The sequence below is a fragment of the Hordeum vulgare genome, chromosome 1H (assembly GCF_904849725.1).
Source record: "Hordeum vulgare subsp. vulgare chromosome 1H, MorexV3_pseudomolecules_assembly, whole genome shotgun sequence".
Taxonomy (NCBI): Eukaryota; Viridiplantae; Streptophyta; class Magnoliopsida; order Poales; family Poaceae; genus Hordeum; species Hordeum vulgare.
The window spans coordinates 114632657-114657790 of NC_058518.1; the positions used below are offsets into that span (position 1 = coordinate 114632657).

Here is a 25134-nt window from a genome sequence, read left to right on the forward strand (position 1 = left end):
AAGAATAATTAGATAATAATAAGAATAAGAATTCTAATCTTAATAAAAGGAAGGGTTCGAATAGCATCTACTAATATTACCGAAAACTTTGTGAAAATACTTCTACGAGAAGGTTTTATTGAAAACGTTCGAAAACCATAGGGAAAGTAACAAATCTTTCTTGGCACGTGCCCCTGCTCCTGGTCTTCGAACTAGTCATTAATGGTCGGCAACATAGGTACCCTTTTTCGGTATGCGTTGCGAACACTTACATTTTTAGCGTCTCATCTTCTCTGGAGAAGCTCAAATCGAACGGATAGAGCAGATGGTCCAACTACAGAACTTCTTCTTTTTCATTACTTCCATGGTCGTGCCCCGTGGCACGGCAGCACCCGTACTATTGAAATGGTTCGTCAGTAGAGATGTTCCCACTGGTGCCTCTTCTTCCAATGGTACTATAATTCCTATTCCTATCCCTTTATTCCCTTTTTTGGTCTATCTACATTTAAGGAAATTCATACGCTCCATGGACAGAGCTAAAAGTGGAGTGTTGGTCAAAGCAAGCCGCCCTATTCTATTACCAGACAAAATGGAGAGAAGCTCATCCGCTAGAAATGCTTTATTTCGTTTCGTTCCCGTTCTTCATTTCCTTATTATCGAATCCATGGGGGACTTGTCATATTTAGAATCTTTCTGCGGTCTGCTCTGTTTACAATTCTTTCGTACTCTCTTCTCTTTACCACGCGATAGGTCAGCGAAGCGTGAGCGGGCGCTCCGAAGTAAAGGCCAAACACTTCGGCCTAAGGGGAATGAGCAACAAAATGACAAGATGAGGTGCCCCGGGCACCCCCATATAGAAAGAAGGGTCGAAGGTTTTGGGCCTGTAGCTTTCCCCGCCCCCCCTCGTCGAGTGGTGCTTGTTTGGGGGGTGTGCCACCAGAAAGCGGGCTTGAAGCTCTCGCCTTACCAACGAGCCGACTGCTGATGGCTGTTGGTCACGACTACTACAAAAAAGTGAAGATGAATCTTTCTATTTCACATGGAGGAGTGTGCATCTTTATGTTGGGTGTTCTTCTGTCGTGCGACCCGATGGCTTATGTGCGACCTGTGGCCCACGCCTCCTATTCTATTTGTTCAGGGCGGGCGGCGTGAACTCTGATTCGATCCGGGTATTCAATCCCGCCGCTGAGATGCTCAGTTGACTCCTTAACCTTGATAGGAAGATGGCTTATTCCAAAATTCGTGCATAAGGGTAAGGAACTTCGGATGAATTAATGCGAATGGGTGTAAGCCTCGCTGCTCGGAAACACCCAGTGCTGACCACACTGAGAGACACGAAAGCGCAGGTAATGCCAGTTGGCGAAGTGGCGTTAAGCATCCCTAGCGGTACGCAAAGAGAGGTCGTGATGATATCATCTACGTCCGTACCGCTCCTCGTGGAGTAGATCCCGCATCCAACCAACCCTTTTTTGACCAGGGAACGGGAGAATTCCCACTACCGCTGGCAGGCCAGCCGGGCCGTGAGCGCGGTGGGAACGGGCTTCCCAAAAAGCGAGCCCCGGCCCGGGTCAGCATAGAATGGGGGGGACGGCCCTAATGTTGTGTTGGCCGGGTTGCGGGCGGATAAAAGCGGACGTGGGAACTCGGGTCGGGGCACAGCGTAACTAAGAGAGCCATTCCATTTAGGGCGAGACAGAATGGGCGGGCACAAGCGGTCTGGTGTCCGGGCCGATTGGTCAGACGACGACTACTGCACATATTATATTAGCCGCCTATCCCGGAATGGACTGGGATGGAATAGAAAGAACGCGAAGCAGCAAGCAAGGGATGAGCGCTTTGTTGCTAAAGCGGATACGTTTTCTTGCTGGGTTCGGTTTGTTTTTGGGGGGTGGGGCAATAAGCTTGCTTCTTCACAAGCTTATCCCCGCCCCCTTTCCTGTCCGTCCCGACCGGCAGCAGTTGGGTCTCCCCATCTCTCCTCAACTTCCCCGGTCTTCGGCCCGAGCTGTATGAGGCAGAAACTCGTCCCACGTACGGTTCGGAGGCCGAGCCCCACCCCTGCAATAATGGTGCGGCTTAGGTCAACTAATACGAATAAGATACAGTTCACTCAACGATTGCCTTTGGGTCCCGAACTCCATATGGGGAAGGAACGTTGTTGTTTGCGAGGTCTCGATCATTTACATGGACCCACTTCTCATTCCATTTGTGGGAATTTGATGATTTATAAACCGTCCCCAACGAGCGAAAGGTTCATGTTTGAACATGATGAATCACTTCGTGCCGACCTGTTGCCCATAAACTTTCCTGTCTCATATGAGAATGGAAAACTGGAAGATTTTCTGCATCGGTGGATGAAGAATCACGAACATAAGAATTTCTGGTTTAGCATGTTCCCAGAAAGAAGATACTTTTTTTCCATTCGAGAAACGAGGAGCACGACTGAAGTGGCTATACATACAAATCCATTTACGGATCTATATGCTCCGATTGGAACTGGAAGTTCCAGAACTGGCGGCTGGTATACCACCATAATGAAATTGCCTTTTATTTTTAGTATTCGGATAGGATTTCTGTTGGCTTCATCGGGAGGCTCGCGTAGTTTGTTACGTCAACTCCAAAAGGATAAGTTGCATTGGAATCGAGAAAGTTTCGTTCATAATTGCATAAAAGGAGTAAAAATAGTGGCTGCGGCGCGTCGAGGGTCAACCTTGATATCGAATAACCTTTCGAGCCTTCCCCAATGGATCTCTATCCTCCTTTGAAACCAATAGAAGTTCACTGACCATCCCTGTCAAACATAACCCAAGGTAGGATCGAGAGGAGAAGAATAGGACTCTTGCTAGTATCATAACCTCTCGATGGGAGAATGAAACCATTAGATTAGTGGAAAGAAGAAAGAATGGGAAGAAAGCAGCCATGGGCAAGCTTTAATTAATAGAAATAAGTAGGAGTTACAGCCTTTAAATTCGAGTGAAACGAGCCTTTGACGTAGTCACAAATTCGACTGCCCTTTCACTATTATTATTATTTCGAGTAATAGCGGAAGGAGTGCCAAAGCCCATTTTAGTAGAAAGCTGCTGCCCTTTTATAGTAATGCGGAGTGACATAATCAATCGAATTCGACTGGTTGGTTCCCCTTATTAGTCAATTGCTTTTGACGTATCAGGTGGGAATGGGAGAGCCTCTTTTCTTTCCGCAATGGAATCGGCTTAAGCTCGACCTTTTCTTTCATTTCCTATCATAGGGATATAAAAAGAAATCCAATTGCGTTTTTCTTAGTTTAGAATATCAAAAGACATCCCACAACCCGGTCTTAGGTTCAGAGTCGCTTTGTGGGAACTTCAAGAGAGAGAAGAGAGATCATAGCTTAATATCAAAGGTCAGGTATACCTGCCTACATTCGGCATACACATTCACTAGTTCCATGCGGAACCTTTCTCTAGATGGAATCCTGATTCGACTTTCAAATGCAAGAGCAAGAATGCCGTGAGGGAGCCCTATCTAAAAAATGCAAGGCCAGATCCCACTTTCTTTAATCGAGCGGGCAAGGGATCGCAAACATCTTTTCTTTTCAGAGAAAAGGTTTTCAAAAGATATCCCGAAGGGGTCTTAGGTAAGGTAAGGAGTGACAGCTCTATTCAATAAGCTGGCTCTTTAAGGGAAGATAGGGCATCTCCTAAAATGTGGAAGTTTGGTGCTTTAGAGATAGGGCCGGCACGCTTTGCTGGAAAGCAATAAGTCAACAAAACAAGGTAGGTCTACCCCCTAATAAAGGTTTCGCTCGACGACCCTGTATCCATTCTCGATTAAAGCACGGAGAGTTAGGTTTATTATCTCCAGTTTGATGCTATCTTCTCCACGACTTGGTTCTTATGGATCTCCTCCAGGTCCTAGGCATCTTGTCTCTAGCTCTGCTCTCTATCGGTAGTCAAATCAGTACTTTGTCTTTGCCTGTCTCTGTCCATTCCTTCAACACTGATGGACTCGGAGTGGCATAACCCCTTTAATAAGAAGCATAAGACCTAAAGCGAGGAGATAGAATCGAAAGAATGATAGCAAGTTCTTTGAAAGTGGGAAGAAAGCCAAGGATACGGTGGTGTGTAGGGTCTTTCAAATCAATCAGGAAAGCATGAGCTGAGAAGGAACACGGCTTTCCGCGCCTTGACAAGTGGATCTACCAAGAATAGCTTTTTCAGCCGTTACTTATTATATAATAGCTCGATCCGCTCACGCATGTGATTGATTTCTCCCCTCTCTTTCGAAAATCTTCCATTCGAACAGGAAGATTCCCTTCTCGCTGTGTATCCAGAACCTGAGGATGATGAGGATCTATAAAGGTTCTTTGATCGAGCTCTCGCTTCGGCTTCTTTTGTTGCCGAAGACCAGGACCCGTCTTATTTGCTGAAAACCTGTCTGTTTTGTTTAGGGACTCTTTCCTTTCAATGGACATACTTGCCTGGAACTGATTCTACCTTGAGAGCGCTTCCCTCTTTTCTGATTCCTTCCCTTTGACCACCGAAAATACAACTTCTAATAGCCATTTCTATTTTTTAGATGTTTCAAACAAGTGATTTTACACTTTTATCCTTCCTGTCTTTCCCCGATAGAGGAGTTTGACCCTTCCACTTCTGCCTTTGCCCTTTGTACTTCTTCCCGCAATTGAGATCCCTATTAAGGAAGAATATCTCGCTCGTGCTTTTTTTGCGAGGAAATCGCTCTACTTTTTCCAGCGATGAGTGATTGAGTAAGGTCTAATTCAATCTGTGTTATGACCTACCTTTTTTGATTGAAGTAAACGAGAGCTTTACTTCTTATTTTCAAACCCTAAGGTTTGAGCTCGTCCTCGGGTCGGATTCGGATCCTTTTCTCTCTTTTGAAATTCCATAGATATAGATGTCTCGACTGCCGAATCCGAATCCTTAGAACAACTCGATTCCGTTGATTCACTGTCCATTTGTCCTTCAACCGGATTAATGGTCAACGACTTTGACAGCCTTTCCTTCACACAAGGTTTTTAATCCATCTCCCCCGCTTAGGGCAGTAAGGGGAAGTAGCGATATTCCGATTCCTTCGTGGGGAATCAACGAAGGCAGCCGCTCCAGCAGCTTTAGTACTTAAGTTAACGCCCCAGCCCATATCCCGCGATGAGAAGGTAGATGCGGTAAGCCAACTCCTATCCTTCTTGCGGAAAGGGCATTCAATGCCATCTTCATTCCCTTCCTTGCTTCGAGGAGCAGGTCGAATAGTCAAAGAAGGGGATGGCTAATTCCAGGAATAGAGTAGCATTCTCAAGCACTACCCTCCGTTTTTTTTCAGTCCATATAAAACAGTCAATCTACCAGCAGCAGAGGCTGCAGATACATGTCCACCACCTGTTTATCTACTACCATAAGCGGGAGCAGTTGCAGGTAAAGAGTGTTGTGAGGGCTTTCATTTGCGCGTTAAGGGCAGTTTCTGTTATAGCACTAGAAATCTGTGCCGTTAGTCTCAGCTAGAACAGAGGTTTAGCATCGACTAAATTCCGTATTCCGTACGTTAGGAAGGCGATCTGAACTTTCATCATAGCCTTGAACCGAAGAGAGCAATGCGAACAGTTCAGGAGGTCGCAAATCAAACCCTTAGTTCAGTGCCGGGTTTCATAAGTACTATCGGTCAATCATATCATTTTCTAGACGGAATGGGGTGTAGGCACGTTTATTGGAGCAGTTGGGAAGAACACCGGCCAATTTTGGCAATCGTTAGAAAAAGGAGCTTGGTCAGCCATGTTCCCTACGTACCCTCTCGTTATTCCCATGATTTTCCGTTGTACCTATTCTATTCTCCGCAACCGTCGGTTCAGATCTATCTCGGGTATGGTCACTGCACTCCAATCGTAGTATCTCCAATCTCTGCCTTGGTTGGTGCACCTATGGTTCTTTTTGTTATTGATGCCAAGAAAGAGAAATAAAGGAAGAATATCTTCATTGCCTCTAGTTGCGAAGGTAGCAAAGCTACAGATTTGAGTGAAATGGTTGGTGGTAATGATGTGTGGTAAGGTCGCTGCTAATGAATGGTGGGTGCGTGGAGAATGCTATGGATTCGAGCTCTATTTTCCTCTCGGTACTTAGATTTTTTTCTTATCTCTCATTCCTGTTTCCTTTGTTCTGCCGACTACATTGATTGGATACCGTTGGGCTTGCCTACGCACTAAGTATACCGATTATCCATTGAATTGCCTTTGGTTGTCCCACCCATTTTGGAGATCTTATTCTAACCTTGTTCTATTGCTCTTTCTCGATGGTATTTCGGAGTGCTAGACCTCATTCTCTTTGATACGCTTATTCAATTGTTTCTTACGAAACCTTACGTTACTTTAATTCGATGAGGAGGATGGGACTAAGGAGCGGGTACGGGAGCTTGACCAGGAACAAGATAACGTGAAGTGGATTTGCCTTGGGTTATCAAACCTCCGACCACTCTTCGATTATTTTGAAGTTCTGAATTTCTCCCCTTTAGTCGGGTGGGCTCACTTTTATGCCTTTTCCTCCCACGATTTAAGGATTGGCTCAAGCAACCTATCTTACTTACTAATAATAATAAAGGGGCAGGTTTGAGTCTTAAAGTTTCAGTCTGTCTTTTTCTTCAATGGATAAGAAGCTCGACGAAGAGCTCTCCTTGCCTTTATATATACGGAAAAAGGCGAATCCAATTTTATTTACTTTACTAGGAAAAAATATCATAGGCACGGACACTTCCTTTAAGAAAGCCGTACTCTCATCAGCTTTCAAGTAGATAAAGAAGTTAAGGCTAGTGACATCAGCTATCGGCTATTGGCCTTTGTGAAAGCTTCTCTTCAATATGTTTTATCCTTTTCCAAGCCTTCTTCGCCAATGATTATGGGTCGTTCCTGTCCTGTAGTTCAATACACTATTCTAAGGCCAGTTGCCTATACAGGATCTCAAGTTTCTAGTACAGTCAGCTTTGGTTATCGCTACACCCTCTCTAGACAAACGATTTGATTCAAGCCACTCTACTACTGGTACAGTAGCACCCTGCCTTAATAATCGCATAGGCACCCGGGAACCTGACTCAGTAAAGAAGGATACTCCCTAAACAAGACTGCTAGCTGGTATGGAGGGACTTGCTTTGCTTGCTTCCTAGTCAAATATGCCCTATCCGTCTTACTTGAATATGAATGGTATATATAATAAATAGAAAAGAAACTTCCTGCAGATTGCTCAAACCACGTAACCTAATCAATGCGCCTATTCTCCTAAATCAAGACAAAAGGGATTCCACGGCTCAAAGGACTTTTAAGCCCAAAAGGGACCTCGCTCGATCAGAAAAGAAAAGTCCATTTTCAATCAACTGATGAATGCCGTCAATCCACTTTCAATCAATCGACGACCGCTCTTCTTCTATTCTGAACGTCTTAAAGTGTACCATTCAGAAAAGGTAAGGTTACAGGGCGCTCTGAGGAGGATATTTGTAAAAAGGATTTCCAATTAATTAGTAGGAGAAGCCCCTTATTAAATAACTTAGCTCGAAGGTCCAAAGTAAGATGCTTAACCCATGCCATCCCATTCAACCTTAGTGCCGTGTTATCCTAGAATCTATCATTCTCCAAAATTCCCTAAAGGCCCCCCGGGCTTGACAAGTTCAGCAAAACCGTAGAGAAAGCGGGCTACACCTAGCTTAGCCTATCCAATATCCGATTCAAAAAGAGCTTGGATTGCTGCCTTTTCTATCTTCTTATAAAGTTAGTCAGTCCCAGTGTTGGGCAGAGCCCATTGTCAAAAGATCGTTTTGCTTGGATGCTTGCTTGAATCTAGCTACTTCCAAAAAAGGCATTTTTCACTCTATACGGTATGGCTACAAACCGAATGAAGAAGTCAGAAGCAGTTCATCGCCTGTGGGAGCTTGCTGATAGTAAGGAAGCCATAATCTTTCTATCGGATTGCCTATTTGTCTATCTGTCTGGTGAAGAGAGAATGTAAGATACTCTCAATAGGGCAAGCACCCAATACCTCGTAGAGTCCAAAGCTCCAGCTCAAAGAGTTCAGGAAGACCAACCATCCACACTTGATTAGCTACTGTGCACTTCACCAGAACATGGTCTATGTCCTCCACTACCCCTTCACAAACATAAAAAAAACACTGAGACAATGGGAGCAAATTCCTTGAGACAAGAAGTTCGTTCTCTGCACGGAAGTCTATTCCAATAAGCTTTCCACCAAAAAAACGGAATGCAGGGAATGACCTTAAGCTTCCATACGCAAGAGAAATGAAGACCACCTTCCTCATTAAATGGCTGGCAGACCTCCCTGTATACTTCCTTCATCCTAATCGTCAGAGTGAACAGAAGACCCCCATGTCAAAGTATCAGAACAGATGCTTCTAGGAATTGGTACAGCTGAAATTTCTCGCACCACCTCATCAGGGAGAAAAAAAGCTAATAAACTAAGATGCCAATCCCTATTAGGAATGAGATAGTGGGAGAGAGACAAACCTTCCAACAGCTCTGACATGTTCATAGGAATAGGCCTTCTATTCAATGCAGTCCCACCGAGCCAAGGGTCTTATAACAATCGCACCGAATTACCATCTAAAATCTGCCACTGGAAGTTCTCTTTAATAGAATGACTGGCTTTACATATCTCCTTATTAATAGGAAATGAATGGGCAGCAACATAGAACCCATCCCAAGAACCCTCAAACCTCCCTGGAGAACACGGCTCCACAACGTATTTGGTAGCGGATCCACTTTTCCTTATCTGTTAACGTATACCTTTCCTCTGCCTATGAGCTAGCTAAAGATCCATCATTATCCTTTCCGGCAATGGAGGCGGAATCAATGGTCATGTCAGGTTTCAGATTCAAAGAGAGATGTCAAGCAAGCGCCGAATCTGAGTACTCAACTTTCCCGACCCGCCTCTTCCACTAGACCTCGTCTTTCAAAGAGCAGCAGCCCTGCAAGCCTAATAGAACCTTGTTTCCCTATTACTTACTTTTGCTTTGAGCGTCGCACTCCAGTGGCTTTCTTTCCTATGGCTTGGATGGGGGTCCTCAACAAGATCTATATCGGTTTCATTATTTACTTATTTAGACGATAGATGATGATAGAGAGAAGACTGGCTCTGAGGAAGAATATCTTAAGTAGTTGAATCCGCTCCGCTAGGTTAAATTGTATGATCTGAATGTAGGAGGACTGCTGCTGGTGACACAATTTCTTTTGGGTCTGAAGAATGAACTCAGAGCTGCAGTGGAAGTGCAGGTGCCTAACTCAATTAGTGAAGCTGCATCTTTTGCTCAATCAAGTGCGGGAAGGAGTTTTGGAGAGAGGCAGGCACTACATGAACAAGAAGGACAGTAACTAGAATTATAAGTCGGCTGCCCCGCAGCAGCAAGGCTATGTCTCAGTCAAAGTTCGACAAGGGGAAAAACAGTTGAAGGAATACAGAAGAGAAGGGCTAATGGTCTGTGTTATAAGTGTGGAGAATAATATTATCCTGGTCATGTATGTGCAGCACCAGTTCAGGCTCAGATTCAGGCAGTATAGACCACTGATATATTGTCTTATGACATACTTTAGCCAAAGATACGGCTTTCCTTTCCCTTGCTAGCCGCCCCCTCTCTTGCCTATCAGCTGGGAGTTCGCATACAACACAATAGCTGCTACCATTTCACCATTGAGGTGGGTGGCTCCGTACAGGCACTATACATAAGCTCTATTCCTTACAGTCACTATATACTACGTAAGAGCTTAAGCCCATCGGGAGAAGCGCTCCGGATCTTGTCCAGGAGGCTGATGAGAAGGTATAGATGATTCGGAAAACGCTTGTTAACCACGCAGAGTAGACATTCGTCTTATCAATAAAAGTCAGGGCTGAAGTGTTATGCGGAGGGATTTATCCAATGGATACTGATACCCACTATAATAAAATAGTGACGATAAATCTGGCAGGTGGAAGATTGAATGGTAGGGAAATGACGACCCTTTCTAGCTAACTTCACTAACAACTCTTCTATATGTGGCCACCAGAGCAACACAAATGCATTGATAAGTAGTTTGCCTATCCCCAACCTGGTAATCAAATCGGAGTGAGAGTTTCACCCATGGGTGTGTAGTAAGGTCACTTATCTATCTTTATGTCAAACAAACCTTGGCCCCACGGGAAGATTTAGCGGGATAGCTTCTTTTTCGCTGAACACTCACTATATTCAGCTAAAGCTGGATGCATATTCTATTATATCTTGCCTTGGTAGAGCGAAACTTTGAACCCAACACAAGCAACTCTCCCGGTTTAGCGATATTGATGGGTTCCAGCCTCATTCCACTAGCCCTAAAAGCATTCTAAATATATAAAAGAGGGGGAATGGATTCTACAAGAAAAGGCGGGCAAAGGTAGTTCAGGGGTCAATTCTTGGAGCATAGCTCATTTCTAAGTCCCCAACCCATCTCGTGCTCGTGCTGTACGCGATCGAATCTTGCGGCCGGATAGAGCAATGGAATCACCGAGTCGTATGAAAAGAGGGCTCTTCTTTTTAATCTTAACACAAAGGCTAGCTCCCCTGGGGGTTGTCATATTACAATCATTTGTATTACTTTCCTACCAATCCTGAACTAGCTATGACCCTTATAGCGAGCCTCGCTTTACCGTTTCAGATAGAAACATATGGCGCTCCTAAAGTCGATTGGATACTTTCTTTTTTATTGAATTAAGCTAAGCCGTGGACTTTCTCACGTGAAGAACTCCTTCTTATGAGCTCATGGACTTGATCAATGCTAGTTCAAGTTCACGTCATATTAGGAAATTAGTTCATTAATTCGTTTATTTGCCAACGAAGAAGCCTTGCGCTACTCGGAAAGTACTGACTAGAGGGGCGTGTGGATCCACAGTCCTAGCCATTCTCACAACGGGATAATAAAGCGAACAAAGACCATGAGAAGAGATTACAACATCCAGAACGAAGCCTGTCAAGCCAACCTTCCCTCACTATTTACTATCTTCTGCTGGTACCGGCCTACTCTTCATTGATACAGGCTTCTGCACTTTTTCATGAAGACAAGCAAGAGCTATCATCTGTCTTGGAGTTCTACCATGAAGAAATAGGATCTAATAGCTAAGAAATATTTGCAACAGCTAATGAGCTGACAGAGCAAATAGGAAGGTACACAGAGATTAAAGACATTCATGTTATTACAAAAGTATGTTTCCAATACTGGGAGAATGATTATGCTGGTATGAAGAACCTCATGTCTTTGGTTGCCAGTATTAGCAGGATAGCCGCGCGTATTCAGCAGCCAGTTATATTGTCCAATAAATACTGGGTTACAAGCCAAGACTATTTTGTCAAGGATCCTGTCAGAGTAACATTGTGGTATAAGCCAATTACCCCGGAGTATTTGCCTTTCTTTACCTATTTTATTATAGATTTATTGCTTTCACATGCCATGATATTTCTTCCTTTCTTATCGATTACGGCTAGAAAGAGAGGTTGGTGTGGTCCATACATCACTATCATAGATCCACTATGTACTGGTAACGTTAGCCTATTCGTAAATCCTCAGTACTGTACGTACTCGAGAGAAGTTGCTCCCTTCCATGACAAAGACTAGTTAAGTTTCACTATCTCCTTTCTCAACTCACTATATCCCAGCTGCACAAGAGTAGTCAATAAAATCATAAAAGTAAGAAGGAAGCAAAGCAAAGGATCGGATGTGGCGGGATACGAAGTGCACCGCTAAGCCAATACGAATGTATACATACGAACCCACGCCAATACTAGTAGTAGGGGTATTGAACTCAATTAAAGATTAGGGCACGGTTTCCGGTTGACTTTTCGAATCCTATCCTCTGTTTCTGGTTAAACCAATTAAATAGGAGTATCCACCCAACTTTCATATGCTGTTGTTCCTATACGCTAACGGGTTCATCTTTATAGGCAATGATTTCATTTGTATTCCAATTCGTACGTATACCCCATCGCTTTGTTTACCATCCCTATCGTCTCGAATAAGGTTTCCTAGCCTAGCCCATCTCGGTGTCAGCTACCGAAAGAGAAAATTGGTCTAAGGGCAGCATCTACTCGTTCATCGCTTGCCTCACATCGAAAGAGGCATGGCTTCTCTCTTCACTCACTCCCCTGTTTGCCAGCTTCAATAGCATGGAAGAAGGTGTTCAAAGAACATAGTTTCACATCTACATTTTCTCCATTTGATCAAGATCAATAATTCACTTATAGAAATAGAATAGAATAGAAATATCAAGAGAAACACTCTTCTTTCCGAAGATCCATTTCTAGTGGGACATCGTTCATAGGGAGCGCACATCCAATGCGCCCTCTACTCTTCACTCTTCACTCTTGTGCTCCATATCCTCTTCAACAAGGATTTGCGGCTCCAATCCCTTTATTTTTCCAAAGGTAAAAGATGGAACAGACCGAATCCAAAATGGAGGCGGGTGTCCCTTTCCTAATGCTTTCATAGCTTTTGCTCGTATCGTCGGAATCCGAGCTCTATGGGTATTCAACAAGAACCCAGCTGGGATAAATAAAAATGGGTATACTTTATAATGATCATGCCCTTCATTCATCTCTTTTCAAACTAGGAATACATCGTGGAATAGAATTGATCATTTATTTTTCATTGTATTATAGAGGCTGTTAGCGGAATTATTGCATTCGAAGTCAAATAACTTGCTATAATGATACTAGTACCTATTGCGGCATAACGCATTTTTGAAGGTTCATCATTGAGCGCGTATTCACTCTGCGGAAGTATATTACAAAAGGGGTACTTATTTCGATATATCGATATAACTCTATTTGTTAGTTTCAGGAAACTGGTACATATTTCTAATAATAATAATAATATATATATATTATTATTTGGTATTTACCAATTTTAGACTAAGCATAAATTCATTTGGAAAGAAAAGGGAAATCCCCTGAAATAAAGGATTTTTACTACGTTACCCTCAAAAAGAAGAGGAAGACAAACTAGCCAAGAGACAGAAAAAGGTAGAGACCAACAACCGAAACAAGGGAGTAAGGGCTAGGGGGATATGGGCCAAGAAAGGTCCGATGTATCGGTCAGCTATACCTAATCCTTCACTCAAAAACGCATCACACCCTTTGTAGGTTCAAGCCGAAGTCAAGCATGATCACCTACTACAAACTCCAAATATCGTGGTCGGCGTACCTGGTCCTGAACTGCTTTTAATCTAGAATAAGTGGAATCTTCTCGGCACTCTCCTTCATCTTCTGTGGCCCCGTCGGTCGGTACGTGCCAACCCCAACAAATCGGGGTACGACAAAGGTTCCCGTAGAGTGCTTCGAAAGGTGCCATTCCGATGCTAGAGTGATAGCAGTTGTTGTAAGCAAACTCGGCTAATGTATCTCTATGCCTATTTAGTAGGCCTGCTCATTGATGCTCTTCGGGCCGATTGTATGGGATGTGTTCTGGTGTACAGTGGGAGATGCAAGGATATCGATTGAAGTTTGATTTGTTGGCCATGGAGTTGGGAGCATATGATGTAGTCCTAGGAGTAGACTGGATGAGGAAATTCCCTATTATTTAAATAAGTCTTTCCGTTGGTTGTAACTAATCCCGTACCCGCTGCTGCGGAATTCCTTTTACCTAACCAGGATTGCAGTAAAGATAAACAACGTTGGGCCTGCCTGCTTGTTCAGCACCACCCATTCCCATGGGAATATATGGGTTTTTCGGTCCAGTGGGAGGATCATTTTCCTTGGAAGGTAATTTTCCCAACCAATAAGTATTGGGCTCCCAAGTAAACAAAGCGAAGGATCAAGTAACCAACATGTTGCGGAGCAGCCAAGTAAACCCAGAAATGACTCAAGTAATCCAAGGGCAGAGCAACGTAATCCAACGGAGGGGCTACGTGATCCAACAGAAGAGCTACGTAAACAAGGAACACATGAACCTGCTAAGGATCCACTCCACCTGCCAAGTGGACCAATCACAAGAGCTCGGGCCGAGAAATTCAATGAAGTAATCCATATGCTGATTCAGCAAGCCAAGCATTGGAGTTGGTATTCAAAGTTTCTTGAATAACCTAGCTGTCTGAAACTCGCCAATGGGATTCTGTGTAATCCTCCGGTCTACATGGTGTAGGTAAAGGGCAAAAAAAAGTCGCTAATTAGTGGCACTGAAGTATGCACCCGGCGTGTAAACTTATTCTTTTTATTTACCAATGTCGCTATCCGACTGATCATCCTTTGAGACCACGGAGAACATCAGAGAGAAAGATACGTCACCTAAAAAAAATTTACACCCTGACTTATATGAGTCGGCTAGAAACTCAAGGCCTGGCCTTTTGTGGGAGAATGCTGAGTCCTTCCCAAAATCGCCTGGATCAACGAAAGATCTGGATAACGCTAGGTTGTGATACTGATGTCTGATTTTACTCATATACATCCAATAGTGAAGGCCGTGAAGTTTGAACAGCCTCACTTAACCCTGGTTCGGTAACCTTTCTAGCGCCCAGGTATCCATGACCTGTAGATAGAGGCCCACTTTCCATTGGATACTCCGAATAAAAGAAGAAGTAGTTACCTAATCATGGGTCTATACGTAAGATCTCCTTGCATAGAGGTTAAGGCCAGACGGATTACTGAAATGTAGTTTTACTAACGTTTCCTCATCGACTGCGAGAGTTTGTGGTGTGTGTTCTCGGACCAAAGAAACCAAACAAGCATACCTTTCCTTTAATGGAGTATCTTGGGTATGGTACTCCCTCTTTATCAGCTCGATGTTCAATCAGCATTCCTTCACGGGGATCTTGACCGGATGTAAGTCAAGATTGCTATTATCTTATTAAAGAACATAAACTTCAAAGCTTCTAGTCTGTCCCAACTCTTTCGAGCCGCTCTCCCAGTCAACGTTCAAAGGCATCACCATACCATAGCACTTTTGAGCTTGAGAAATGCTTTTCTGGCTTCTTCTCCACACCTTTCTTTAACAACTCAGTTAAAGGCCTGCTGATAGCTCCATACCCCGGTACAAACCTCCTGTAATAACCCCTGCAACCCTCGGAGTTCTCTGACATTGGCTGGTTCTGGCCAAGCTGTCATGCCCTCTACCTTGTTTGTATCAGTAGATACCCCAATTTCATAAATAATGTATTTCCTTTATGAAATTTGGCTCACCCACAAAAAGTTTGTTCTGCCGGAACACTTCCTCTAGCAACTTGAGATGCTCCACCATGGTAGAACTGTACACTAGAATGTCATCGAAAAAGACCAATACCCCTTTCCAACATATCTCTTTAAAAACACTATTCATGAGTTGTTGAAAGGTTGCCGGGGCATCACCTTGAATTCAAAAAGCCGGTCCTTCAGGCTGTTTTGTAGATATCCTCTTCCTTTCATTCTTATTTGGTGATAACCAGCCCTCAAATCTATCTTAGTTCACACCTCATCCAAAAGTGCCGGTCTTCTATGATAGGAATGGGGTTGAACCCCTTGCAGAAAAAGTAGGAAAATGGACTGAAATTGTTGGATAAGTGGATTTGCAGTATCTCAACAATCAGAACAGCGAATATTCCATCATCCAAACTAAGCTTCCTCAGATCCTAACCCATTGGTCATTATCGAGCCTCGTGACTCCGGCTGTGTTGATATCTTCGTATTACGTGTTATCATTCTATCTATCTGGTTATTGCTTTATGTGTTGGTTGGTATTGAACTATTTAAGTTTAAGTAGAAGTGATTTCTTCCTCATTAGCTCCATTTTGATTATCATTTGCATCTTGTGATGAATGAAGTGAACTTGAGCTCTCTAGTGCTTCTATTTTCTCTTCGAAAGCATTTACTAGTATTCGATGAGATTCTGAAAGACCAGAAAGACAAGTGATATGAACTGGTTTTGTATCCACCCACTTTCCTTCGTTATCTTCAACTCTTTCTCTTTTGGTAGAGGAAGGCATTCCCAGTATAACTGATGATTCTTGCTTTCGTATTGTTAATGTTTTCAATTGTACACGGAAGGGGTTTGTGACCACTACCATTTTAGTAAGGGATTTATCCTCATATTGTTGGAGAAACCATTCTTTGCTAACATGGCTCAGCCTAGCAATGGCTGGGAATTTATTGTCCCAGAATGCAAAAAAAAATGTCCGCCACTTTGTTGCTTTCAGCACGTTTTCTAATGAAGTCAAGCCCCTTCTGGATGTCCGCTGCTGCACTATGCTGTGTCTTACCATAGACAAGAGGCATATACACCTTCTTCACCAACTTTCAGTTAAGGTGACGGCTAACGGCTTCCTTGACACTAGCTTCCAGAGATTATGATGGAATCTCCTCTTTGAAGTCCTCTAATAGTGAGGAATATAGGTCATATACTTGATCCTCACCATCAACCCGTCAAAAGTTAGTACGCACTGCTAGATCCTGGAAATAGCTCATTATCTGGTAAGCAGACGAGGATGCATCACATATATATGTGACATCCGCAACCTCAGATTTGGGTTTAGCATTTACCTGTTTCCTTCCATCCAACTTGGGAAGGGATCCCTCCATGTGCTCTCTATGACACTTGGCCTGATTGTTACCACCGGTATCTCTCCTCGCATGCAGTTGATGACCATCTCGCCCATGGCCTTTGTGAACACATAAGTGTCTTGCCAACCATAGAGTTTGGCCCTATGAATAAATAAATTGCACAAATCAAATACTTCATGTGTGTATTCGTATCTACAGACATGAGAAAGTAACAGGGAAATACTAGAATACCTCGACTACCTAACTCTTTCATTTCTTGAGTAACAGAAGCAGAGGCAGAAGAATGCCTTCTGGAGTAAAAAGCCAACTTGATCTCAGCCTCGATATCCAACACGGTATTCTGATGTGCCGAAAAATCTGAGGAACCTATCCCCTTTGTTATGGTATCCCCTAAGCAAAATGGCTTCTCTAGTATCAAACCTTGCCTCTGCCCATTCACATATGCTGTTTGGCCAAAAACATGACATGCAAACATACTGCTAAAGCTTGTTTGTAAGCTTTTGAGATTAATAGAAACAGGTTACCATTTGATTTCGACCACAAGAAACTCTTATTTGGCATTCTGACCTGTTGATACTTGCAAGAAGAGCTTCAGTCTTCGAAACCGCTGCGCGAAACTCATTATCCGGAATGGCCCCACGGTGTTGATGTCTAGTGCTACATCATACCTGCAAGTTGCAATACTTTTATTGCTATGGAATGTGAACTTACACATTTAGTAATGGAAGCAATCCTTGGTGCAAGACTAGTATAGCTTCACGAACCTCTCATCAAAAGTGGTATTTGCTGCAGAGTTTACGATAACATCCACTTCTTCCGCGATCTCTTTGGCTAACTCAGGAGCAATGCCAATGTTGGCTTCCCTGAAATTACTAACGACTGGAACCTGCTTGCTTAATACAAAGCTGTGGTAGTTTTTCCCATGGATTTCCTGTAAACATCTGAACAACTCAGTATCTTCTACCTGTATTGCAGACGGAAAATATGGTCATTTGCATGAAGAACAGAAAGTAGTCCGAAGTAATCATCATACCTCGTTCTTCAATCTTTTCATGGCTGCTTCATTGTCCTTGGCCTTGATCAACACGTATATTTTACCAACATCAGGATTTGTCCTTAAAATGGGATCGATAAGAACTGATGATCAGAATCCGACAAAGTAGAATGGAAGAACAAAGGAAGGAAGTCAGGTAGCTTAGAGCAAGACAAAGGCAGAATGGAAGAACAGCCTAAAAGTGGGGGGCCAGACAGAAACTGTCTCACTCAAACTGGCATTTGAAAATGCTACCCGCCCTTCCCCTATTTCTGCATTTCATTCTTCTATTCCTTCTGCTTGCTTTTCTAGTTAAGCTGCTCATAAACTAGATCCATAAAACTCACTCAGCTACTGTCTTCTTTCTATAATTGGTCTCTAAGTCCAAGTAATCGATAAAGTATAATCCTCTTCCCAGCTCCGCCACCTCCTTTCTACCGAGTATGCTCTACTTGAAAGAACATATTTCTCAATAAATAAGTGCATTACTATATTCACAGCTACAAACTAAGCCTAATTTCCAATATGTCATATGTATCACTTTGATGTTGTGGGATCACTGGCTTCTTGCTCAACGGATTTCGCTTCTGCACTTGACTTGAGAAGGGCGAAGCCTTCATGACCGGTACCGGTATCTGTTCAAGAAGTCAGTACTTATGCGGCACTGAACAAAGGGTGAGATCGATGAAATGCAATACATGTTTGAATATTTCCTATCTTCTTCCAGCCATCAAACTTGTTCAATTCGTTTTCTTGAGATCTGTGGAATAGTGATATCATACTTGAATCCACATTCCCAGTATTTGAGGAAGAAGTAGAATCTTAGTCCTTTCTAATTTCTAAGTTGGGAATTTGATATCGACTAAATCAAGAAACTCGATTTCACTATGATATGACCACTGAACCCTTTGATGCAACATTTCTTGTTTCCAGAAGATCTCGGATGGTTTCTGAAGCTTCCATGATCTTGTAAAAGAAAGAAACCCTTTCTATAAGTCATGAAGACGTGGACCAAAAGACTAAGAAACTGCACAATCTATTGATTGACTGAAAAACTCAAGCTGAGTAACTTGCTGGAATGATCGCTCCGGCTCTGGGCCGTCTGATCTTCGTGATGCAGAATAGGGGATCGCTTGCCAACCGTTAGTTAGGACCAGTGAAAACCCACGCTTGGTGAAGGCGAAGTTCAGTTTGGAGATCTAACAATTCCTTATGTCGTGTATCCTCGATTGATGCAGCCTCAGATGCTTCAATTGTAGATTTGAGTATTGAGCGAAAGGTTACACCACCTATAGGTTCTGTATTACAGGCCAATCCTACTCCACTAGTACCAATAGGCGGCATAGGGGAAAAAGCACAACACCTAGGAATAGGAATCAACAACACAAAAACTTTCTGAGAAATTACCCAGCAAGAAAACGTATGCGCGTGGGCGCAACGGATTTCGCTCCCGTGCGCTCATCCCTTGCTTGTTCTTTCGGACTAGCACTCTTTCCCTCTCTTTGAAGTAGATTTCTCAGCTCCACGAGTCAAACGAAATAAGGCGAAAGGCCCACTACTTCTTCATTCATGGCTTATTGATTTGATTGATCCCCCTTTCGTATTCATTCGACCTGAGGTGAGGTTGGAACAAGAGTTTTCATAAAAAGAATGGTTCTTTTATGCAATTATGAACGGGCAGGCCTCTTGTGGATTCCTCCAACTCTATGAATGAAGGGGGGAGTATGAGGAAGGCCGATTTTCTTTCTATATGAAGATGAAAAAAGGATCAGGGTCAAACATTTCTTACTTTTGTTGAGTATGACTGAATGAGGAAGAGCTCCTTATGTGGTATCACTTTACCACCATCTGAAATGCGCGAAACTCCGATTGGTGGAAGCCAGTCCATGAAGATTCTCCCTTCTCTTACGTGAAATTCCCCTCTTTCGGTAAGCATCTAGTATCTCAGCAAATGAACATTTCTCTAAGCTTATCCTGTAGCTTATACGTCGTTTGAAAGCTGCTCCAAGGATCCAACGAATAGCTAAGGTTTGTTGACGATCCCTGGCTACAATCCCAGGAACATCATAAATAGTACCTGCGACTCCTACTTTGACCACTTCGCATATTGGCTTTATATTATCTACGGCGTCAACCATAAGTTTTATTACATCGCGTTCAGTTCGAGCTAGGCGGTGAAAAGTTTTATAAACAATAGCACGAACTCTCGTTCTTTTACCATCGATCATGCGAAAGTTTACCAATTTCTTGATCAATTCTTTTTGCTCACCATCAAAGTCCCCCATATAGCTGAGAATTTCCGAGCAATTGGAAGCCGCTTTCGATGACGAGGCCGATAAATTGATATTACGCGATCGTTACTGTCCATCTTTTTCAGCTCTGCTCCCGAAAAGAGAAAGGAGACTGATCTTGACGTCGGCGTTGGTTTTTCCAACGAAACATTCTTTCACGAACTAAATGCTAGTTGCCTTGTAACGCATACACTGGAGCGTTTGTCCCATCGACGAAGGCCACTATACGCGTTTTCTGAAGAGCAACATGAGACTTTCTTTTCCTCTGGCTACTAAGATGTTTCAGTTCGCCAGGTTGTCTCTTGCCTGCTCATGGATTCAGCAGGCAGTTCAAAAGGTTGACCTATTTGGGAATCTCCGGATCTATGCTTATTTTCAACTCCCCGAAGCATTTCGTCGCTTGCTACGCCCTTCCTCGTCTCTGGGTGCCATCCTTTCTCCTGCATTTTCGTGCACATAAGCATAGCTCCAACCACTTTTCATGCTTAGCAAATGCTGTAATGAGGGTGCTGAATGTATACGGATCTGGCACAAGATCTCTGTCTGCCTTTTCTTTCAGCTGATCCTCTACCTAATGGTTCAGACCCTGGCAGACACCGGTGCGAGAACAGAGGCAAGTCAACTATACCAGCATTTCTGAAGATAGGCAACTCTTTATTTCTGAAGATAGGAATTCAAGATAAATAGATCCGCATTCAAGTTTTAGGCTTGTGTCCTTTCATCTAGAATGGCTGCTGCTTGGTCTTTAGTGAGCGAAGTCATTTCCTCAATAGAGTTCTTTGCCCGACAAAAGTGAATCTTGATCTTTCTTCTTGATAGTTTGTGATCGAGCCAATCTCACAATTTCGATCTTGCTACTACCACTATAGCCCTGAGTGACTATGGCTACCTGAACTGAAGGAGTTCCCACAAGACCTGTGAATGTCAACTTCACTCTAAGGGTAAAGCATGCTCGCTCCTTCGCTCGTACGAACAATCACTCGTTGCTGGGAGCTCTATCCTCCTCGCACTACTAAAAACAGGGTGAAAGAATCTCCCGCGTTCAGTCTGTGGAGGCCAACCATCATAGTCGTCTCTACACCAAGTTGGTCTTAAAGTCTACTCTGACTTGCGGCAAGTTGCCTCAACACCGCTGGTCCTTGTTGACTCGCGGCAAGCTTTCTACATCAACCCCTAAGGTGCTTAAAAGTCTTGTGCTCTCTCTATTTTCCTATCGTGGGGAATTAATTAGGAGACTAGTGAGTTCGCCCAAAACGTCACCTACTGTGAGAGGATACTATTCTCCCTTCTCTGCCCAGTGAATCTGGAACCCTAGTTGTTTGCCTGGGGATTCTCCTCCTATTCCTCGACTCTTTATTAAGGAGACAGACCGGTAATCTAAACTTATATTCTTTTTACATATATTGCTTTTCAGTAACAGCTTCAATACTCTTCTTGACAGGAGCAAACTCTACTATCTTCTTCTTAGGACATCTGCTAATGTCATGACCAAACTCCTAGCAAACAGCACTGGATTTGGGCTTCCATGCATATTCTTCTTTAATCTCAATCTCGTCTCCTTAATAAGTAAGTAATTACTAAGATAGTTTCCAAGATCCTTGAAAAAGTATTTTTTTACTTTTGCAAAAGCAAATATTGTATTTTTTTCAGTGACTTTATCCATCTAGAGAGGCTTCCCCAAACCACTAGCTCTAGCAATATAGCTCAGTCCTTCTTTTTTAATGTACTCCTTAGGAACTCCCCACAGTTTTCTAAAATTGGGATTTTTCTTTTTTCCCATTTTTTCAACTGAAATTTTGGCTGCCATTGTCTCAACAGTAATGGTATGTTAGCAATGTGCCAAGGGTCCACCTTCTAATACCCATTGTCTGGTTTTTTCATCTGGAAATGCAAAATAGAAAGTCCATTTTCCACCTCTGATACATCAACCCTGCCTCACGTTACCTCCTTCCGAGCCTGCGGCATTCCGGCCGGCATATCTCGAGATCGAGTTTCAGTTTCTTTTCTAGTTGGGGATTAAGACCCGGCATCAAATCCACTAAAAGTCTGAGTAGCTTTGTGAATGACTTCAAACCACCATAGGTAGACCCATCCACTTATTCCTCTATCGGCCAGGCTTTTGTCCCTATCTACGTTTGATTTTAAAAAGAAATGGAAGGGCGCTCTTTTTGATCGAGAAACAAGGTTTGGTTGAAATGCTACTGGTGGTTGGTGCTTCAGGCCGCAGTTGGTATATCATAAACGAGTTATAACCGGAAAAGCTTAGAAAGAGTAAATGCTATATACCTGATACCGGAAAGCGAAGCGTGGTGCTAACATGACTAAAAAAACGATTCGGAAATCTGTCTTTATAACTTTCTCTCATGTGGAACGAAGAGAAGTTAGTAAATATATTGGGAAGCCCTTGATCGAGTAGTTCATCCGAAAGCATTTGATCCATCAGATCAGTGCTTGATCTTCTACTTAATAGGTTCAAGACCTAAATAAAGGAATGAAAACAGCTGCAAGATCCGCTTACTTCTTTCTCTTAGTCAGCTCTATCTCATATTGCCTACAAGCTCTCGTAGTATCTCACAGCAGTATCGAATAATGAAAAGAAGGAAAGCTCTATTGAATAAGCCAAGGATAGAGAGAAAAAACTTAAAGAACTATTTGAGAAAAGGAATATATCTCCAGGTTATTCATTCCATCCTAATTTTCAATCTCGTGAATTCAATAAAAAGAACTCAAGGCTGCGACATCCACTTTAAGACTAGTTAAAAAGAAAAGGTTCCACCCTTGTAGTTAGACAACCGATATGCGACATCATACTTAGTATGGGAGTTGCCGCTGATCTGCGACATCAATAGATAAGCATGGTATGCGAATATGTGTTGTTGATCTCCGCATCGCGATGCTACTTTCGTAGGGGAGAGCAGTCAGTCCCCACCAAGGTGAGTATAAGGGCTTTTTTTGGGGGGTAATTTCGCTTCGTTCATCTTCAAGTGCCGACAGTTTCTATTCCCGAGTGTGAAAAGCCAGTACTGGATAGACGGTTTAGATACGTCACTGAGTGCCCCATGGGTCATCTTGTTTCCTATTCATTGGAAGCTACATAAAGCATCCCTATATTAAGATGAAGTAAGAAAGCATCAGTCCTCTTATTTTTTGTCTTCTATGAAAGAATGTAGCTCGCTCTTTCAACCCGGGGCCCCCTCTGGGGAACTGTTTGAGTTTTAGCATCGACCCCATTTCCTTTTGATCGTATTACGCTTGACTCGCTGCAAAACATTTCGCTTTCTGCGCCACGCTCGTACGTGGTTTACACTCCTTGCCTTTCATCTGACTTTGCCATCGGGCAATTGTTTGTTTTCAACTGGATTGGATTCCGAACCAAGAAAGATAGGCAACTTTCACTTGAAAGAAAGGAGCTTCAGAACTCTTGTATTCCACCGAATAAGAATAAGAATAAGAATAAGAGCAAGAAGGGGCTATCTTTGTGAAGGGACCGGCACCAGAAAGTAGATCATATGGCCTTTCTTTCGCCAAAATCAAGTAAAGCCCCGGCCCAAGAAATGCAGCAAAGCAAGTCGTCTTTGGTTTGGAGCTAAATTCCCGGATGTATAGGCTTGATCGAGTGCCTTACCTGAAATCGACGATATAAAGTGGGCTCTTTAGCTTGCTCCGACAGAGGTCTCCTTCTCCCTTAGCAGCGAGACCAGTCCCTACCTCTTTTCAATCAATCTTTCATACCGTATGCCTTTTCTACGCCTAAAACAAGTTCATGTCTCTCCTCTCTGAAGTCGGACCTTATTGAAAAGTAGTACGCTTTCTTTCGTGGTGTTCAGGATCCCATGCTTTGTGTAGTTCATGCATGGCTTTCTCTAACGAAGCTAATGCCGAATTAAAGACCTTAAACGGAAAGACACAGGAGGTGGCGAAAAACGAAAAAAGAGAAAGAGCTTACAAACTTCTCTGAACCCGGTAGCCAGCGGAGCCCTTATTCATGGGTTAGGGACTAGCATTGAACAAAGTTGGTGACAGCCGAAGAAAAAGTGAAAGGAAAGAGGGAAAGGGAGACACTGGGCAATCCGGAATCGATGAAATCACTGTTTTTTCGCCTTGTAATATGTCCGGTTACATTCCAAAGATGAATCAGACCAGGAGATAGATAAGCCCTATGGCGGACACATGGAATAAGAATTTGAAAAGTAATGATCAACTTTATGGATCCATAGGTAGATTCACTTGTGAAGCTATGGGATGGGACAAGATTCAAAAGTACCAAAAGTAAGTTAAGTGGGACGCTGAGTTCATTGCTGCGATCGAGGGTCCAAAGCCAGCCAATTTGATGACCGCGTAGGAACGGGTTCCGAATGCTCACAATAATGTAGTTGGAAATGAAAAAAGGCTCCTAAATTGATACCTAATAATAGCTTAGCAGCTCCTTCGTTTTACTAAAGAGCCAAGTTCGGACAAGCAACTCGGAAGGAGGAATGTGTTGAGATGCCTATGCCTAAGAGAGATAAGCGGAGGACGTATGATAGCCGAGAGGATGTCGGTAAACGACGGAGTTTAAGGAGTTGTTTTTGAATTCGGCATGGCATATTTCATTTTTTTTAATGAGAACGTCGTCTCCTTGCTTACCCGCCTGGCCAATGGAAGGAATTAATTACCTTGGTCAGTCAGCGAAAGAAAGAATCTCACCAGTTCATCATCCCAATCCTTCCTATTAGTTTCATTAATTAATTCAGCCCCAGAGTGTTGGCAATCAAGGGCCAAGAAAGAATCCCAAGTCTATCCTATCTCGCCACGGTCGAAAGCACAATCCCTTTCTCTTCCTATACCGAAATCGTCGTTTCATTCCTCCGCAACTTCTATCGCGGACATGATCCAATCTACCTTGCAAGACAGATTAAGATATAACTTAAGGCTTTCCCAAGCTGGCGCATAACCTCTGGTAGAGGCATTCACCCAGAGACAGAGAAGTGGGAAACCGCGGATGAAAAGAATACCGAGGTCTTTGATAGCAAACTTCTACGCGAGCTTTCTAACTAAAAGGAATCTCTTATTCATATGGCATAAAATGGAAAAACTTGATGGAGATTTCTTCTCAATTTCCATGGTACAGTCCCTTTGCATGCTACAGTTCCATTACTTACTACCTGAATTTGCTATATACGAAATTATGACATCTACGGTACTTGTCGTCTACTTCTGGTGGAAGCAATTCCAAAGGTGAAGATAATACTGAGCCGAATAGTAATGAGGGGAATGCAAAATCTAGCAAAGGTAAGAAGGGTCAAGGAAGAATAGCAGTGACTTATAGAAGGAAAGCACCGA

The 25134-nt window shown here is 43.1% G+C and overlaps 1 protein-coding gene and 2 pseudogenes across 1 annotated transcript; 2 read left to right on the forward strand and 1 right to left on the reverse strand.

Annotated features, from left to right (window-relative positions):
- The first annotated feature begins 259 nt into the window (after positions 1-259).
- On the forward strand, positions 260-1218 carry LOC123426620 (annotated as a pseudogene).
- Positions 1219-1627: 409 nt separating this feature from the next.
- On the forward strand, positions 1628-2879 carry LOC123426609 (annotated as a pseudogene).
- Positions 2880-17927: 15048 nt separating this feature from the next.
- Positions 17928-20467, reverse strand: LOC123426631 (ribosomal protein S7, mitochondrial). Its single transcript, XM_045110493.1, has one exon. The coding sequence runs from the start codon at positions 19804-19806 to the stop codon at positions 19360-19362; it is 447 nt and encodes a 148-aa protein (XP_044966428.1). The 5' UTR covers positions 19807-20467; the 3' UTR covers positions 17928-19359.
- Between the last annotated feature and the right edge of the window lie 4667 nt (positions 20468-25134).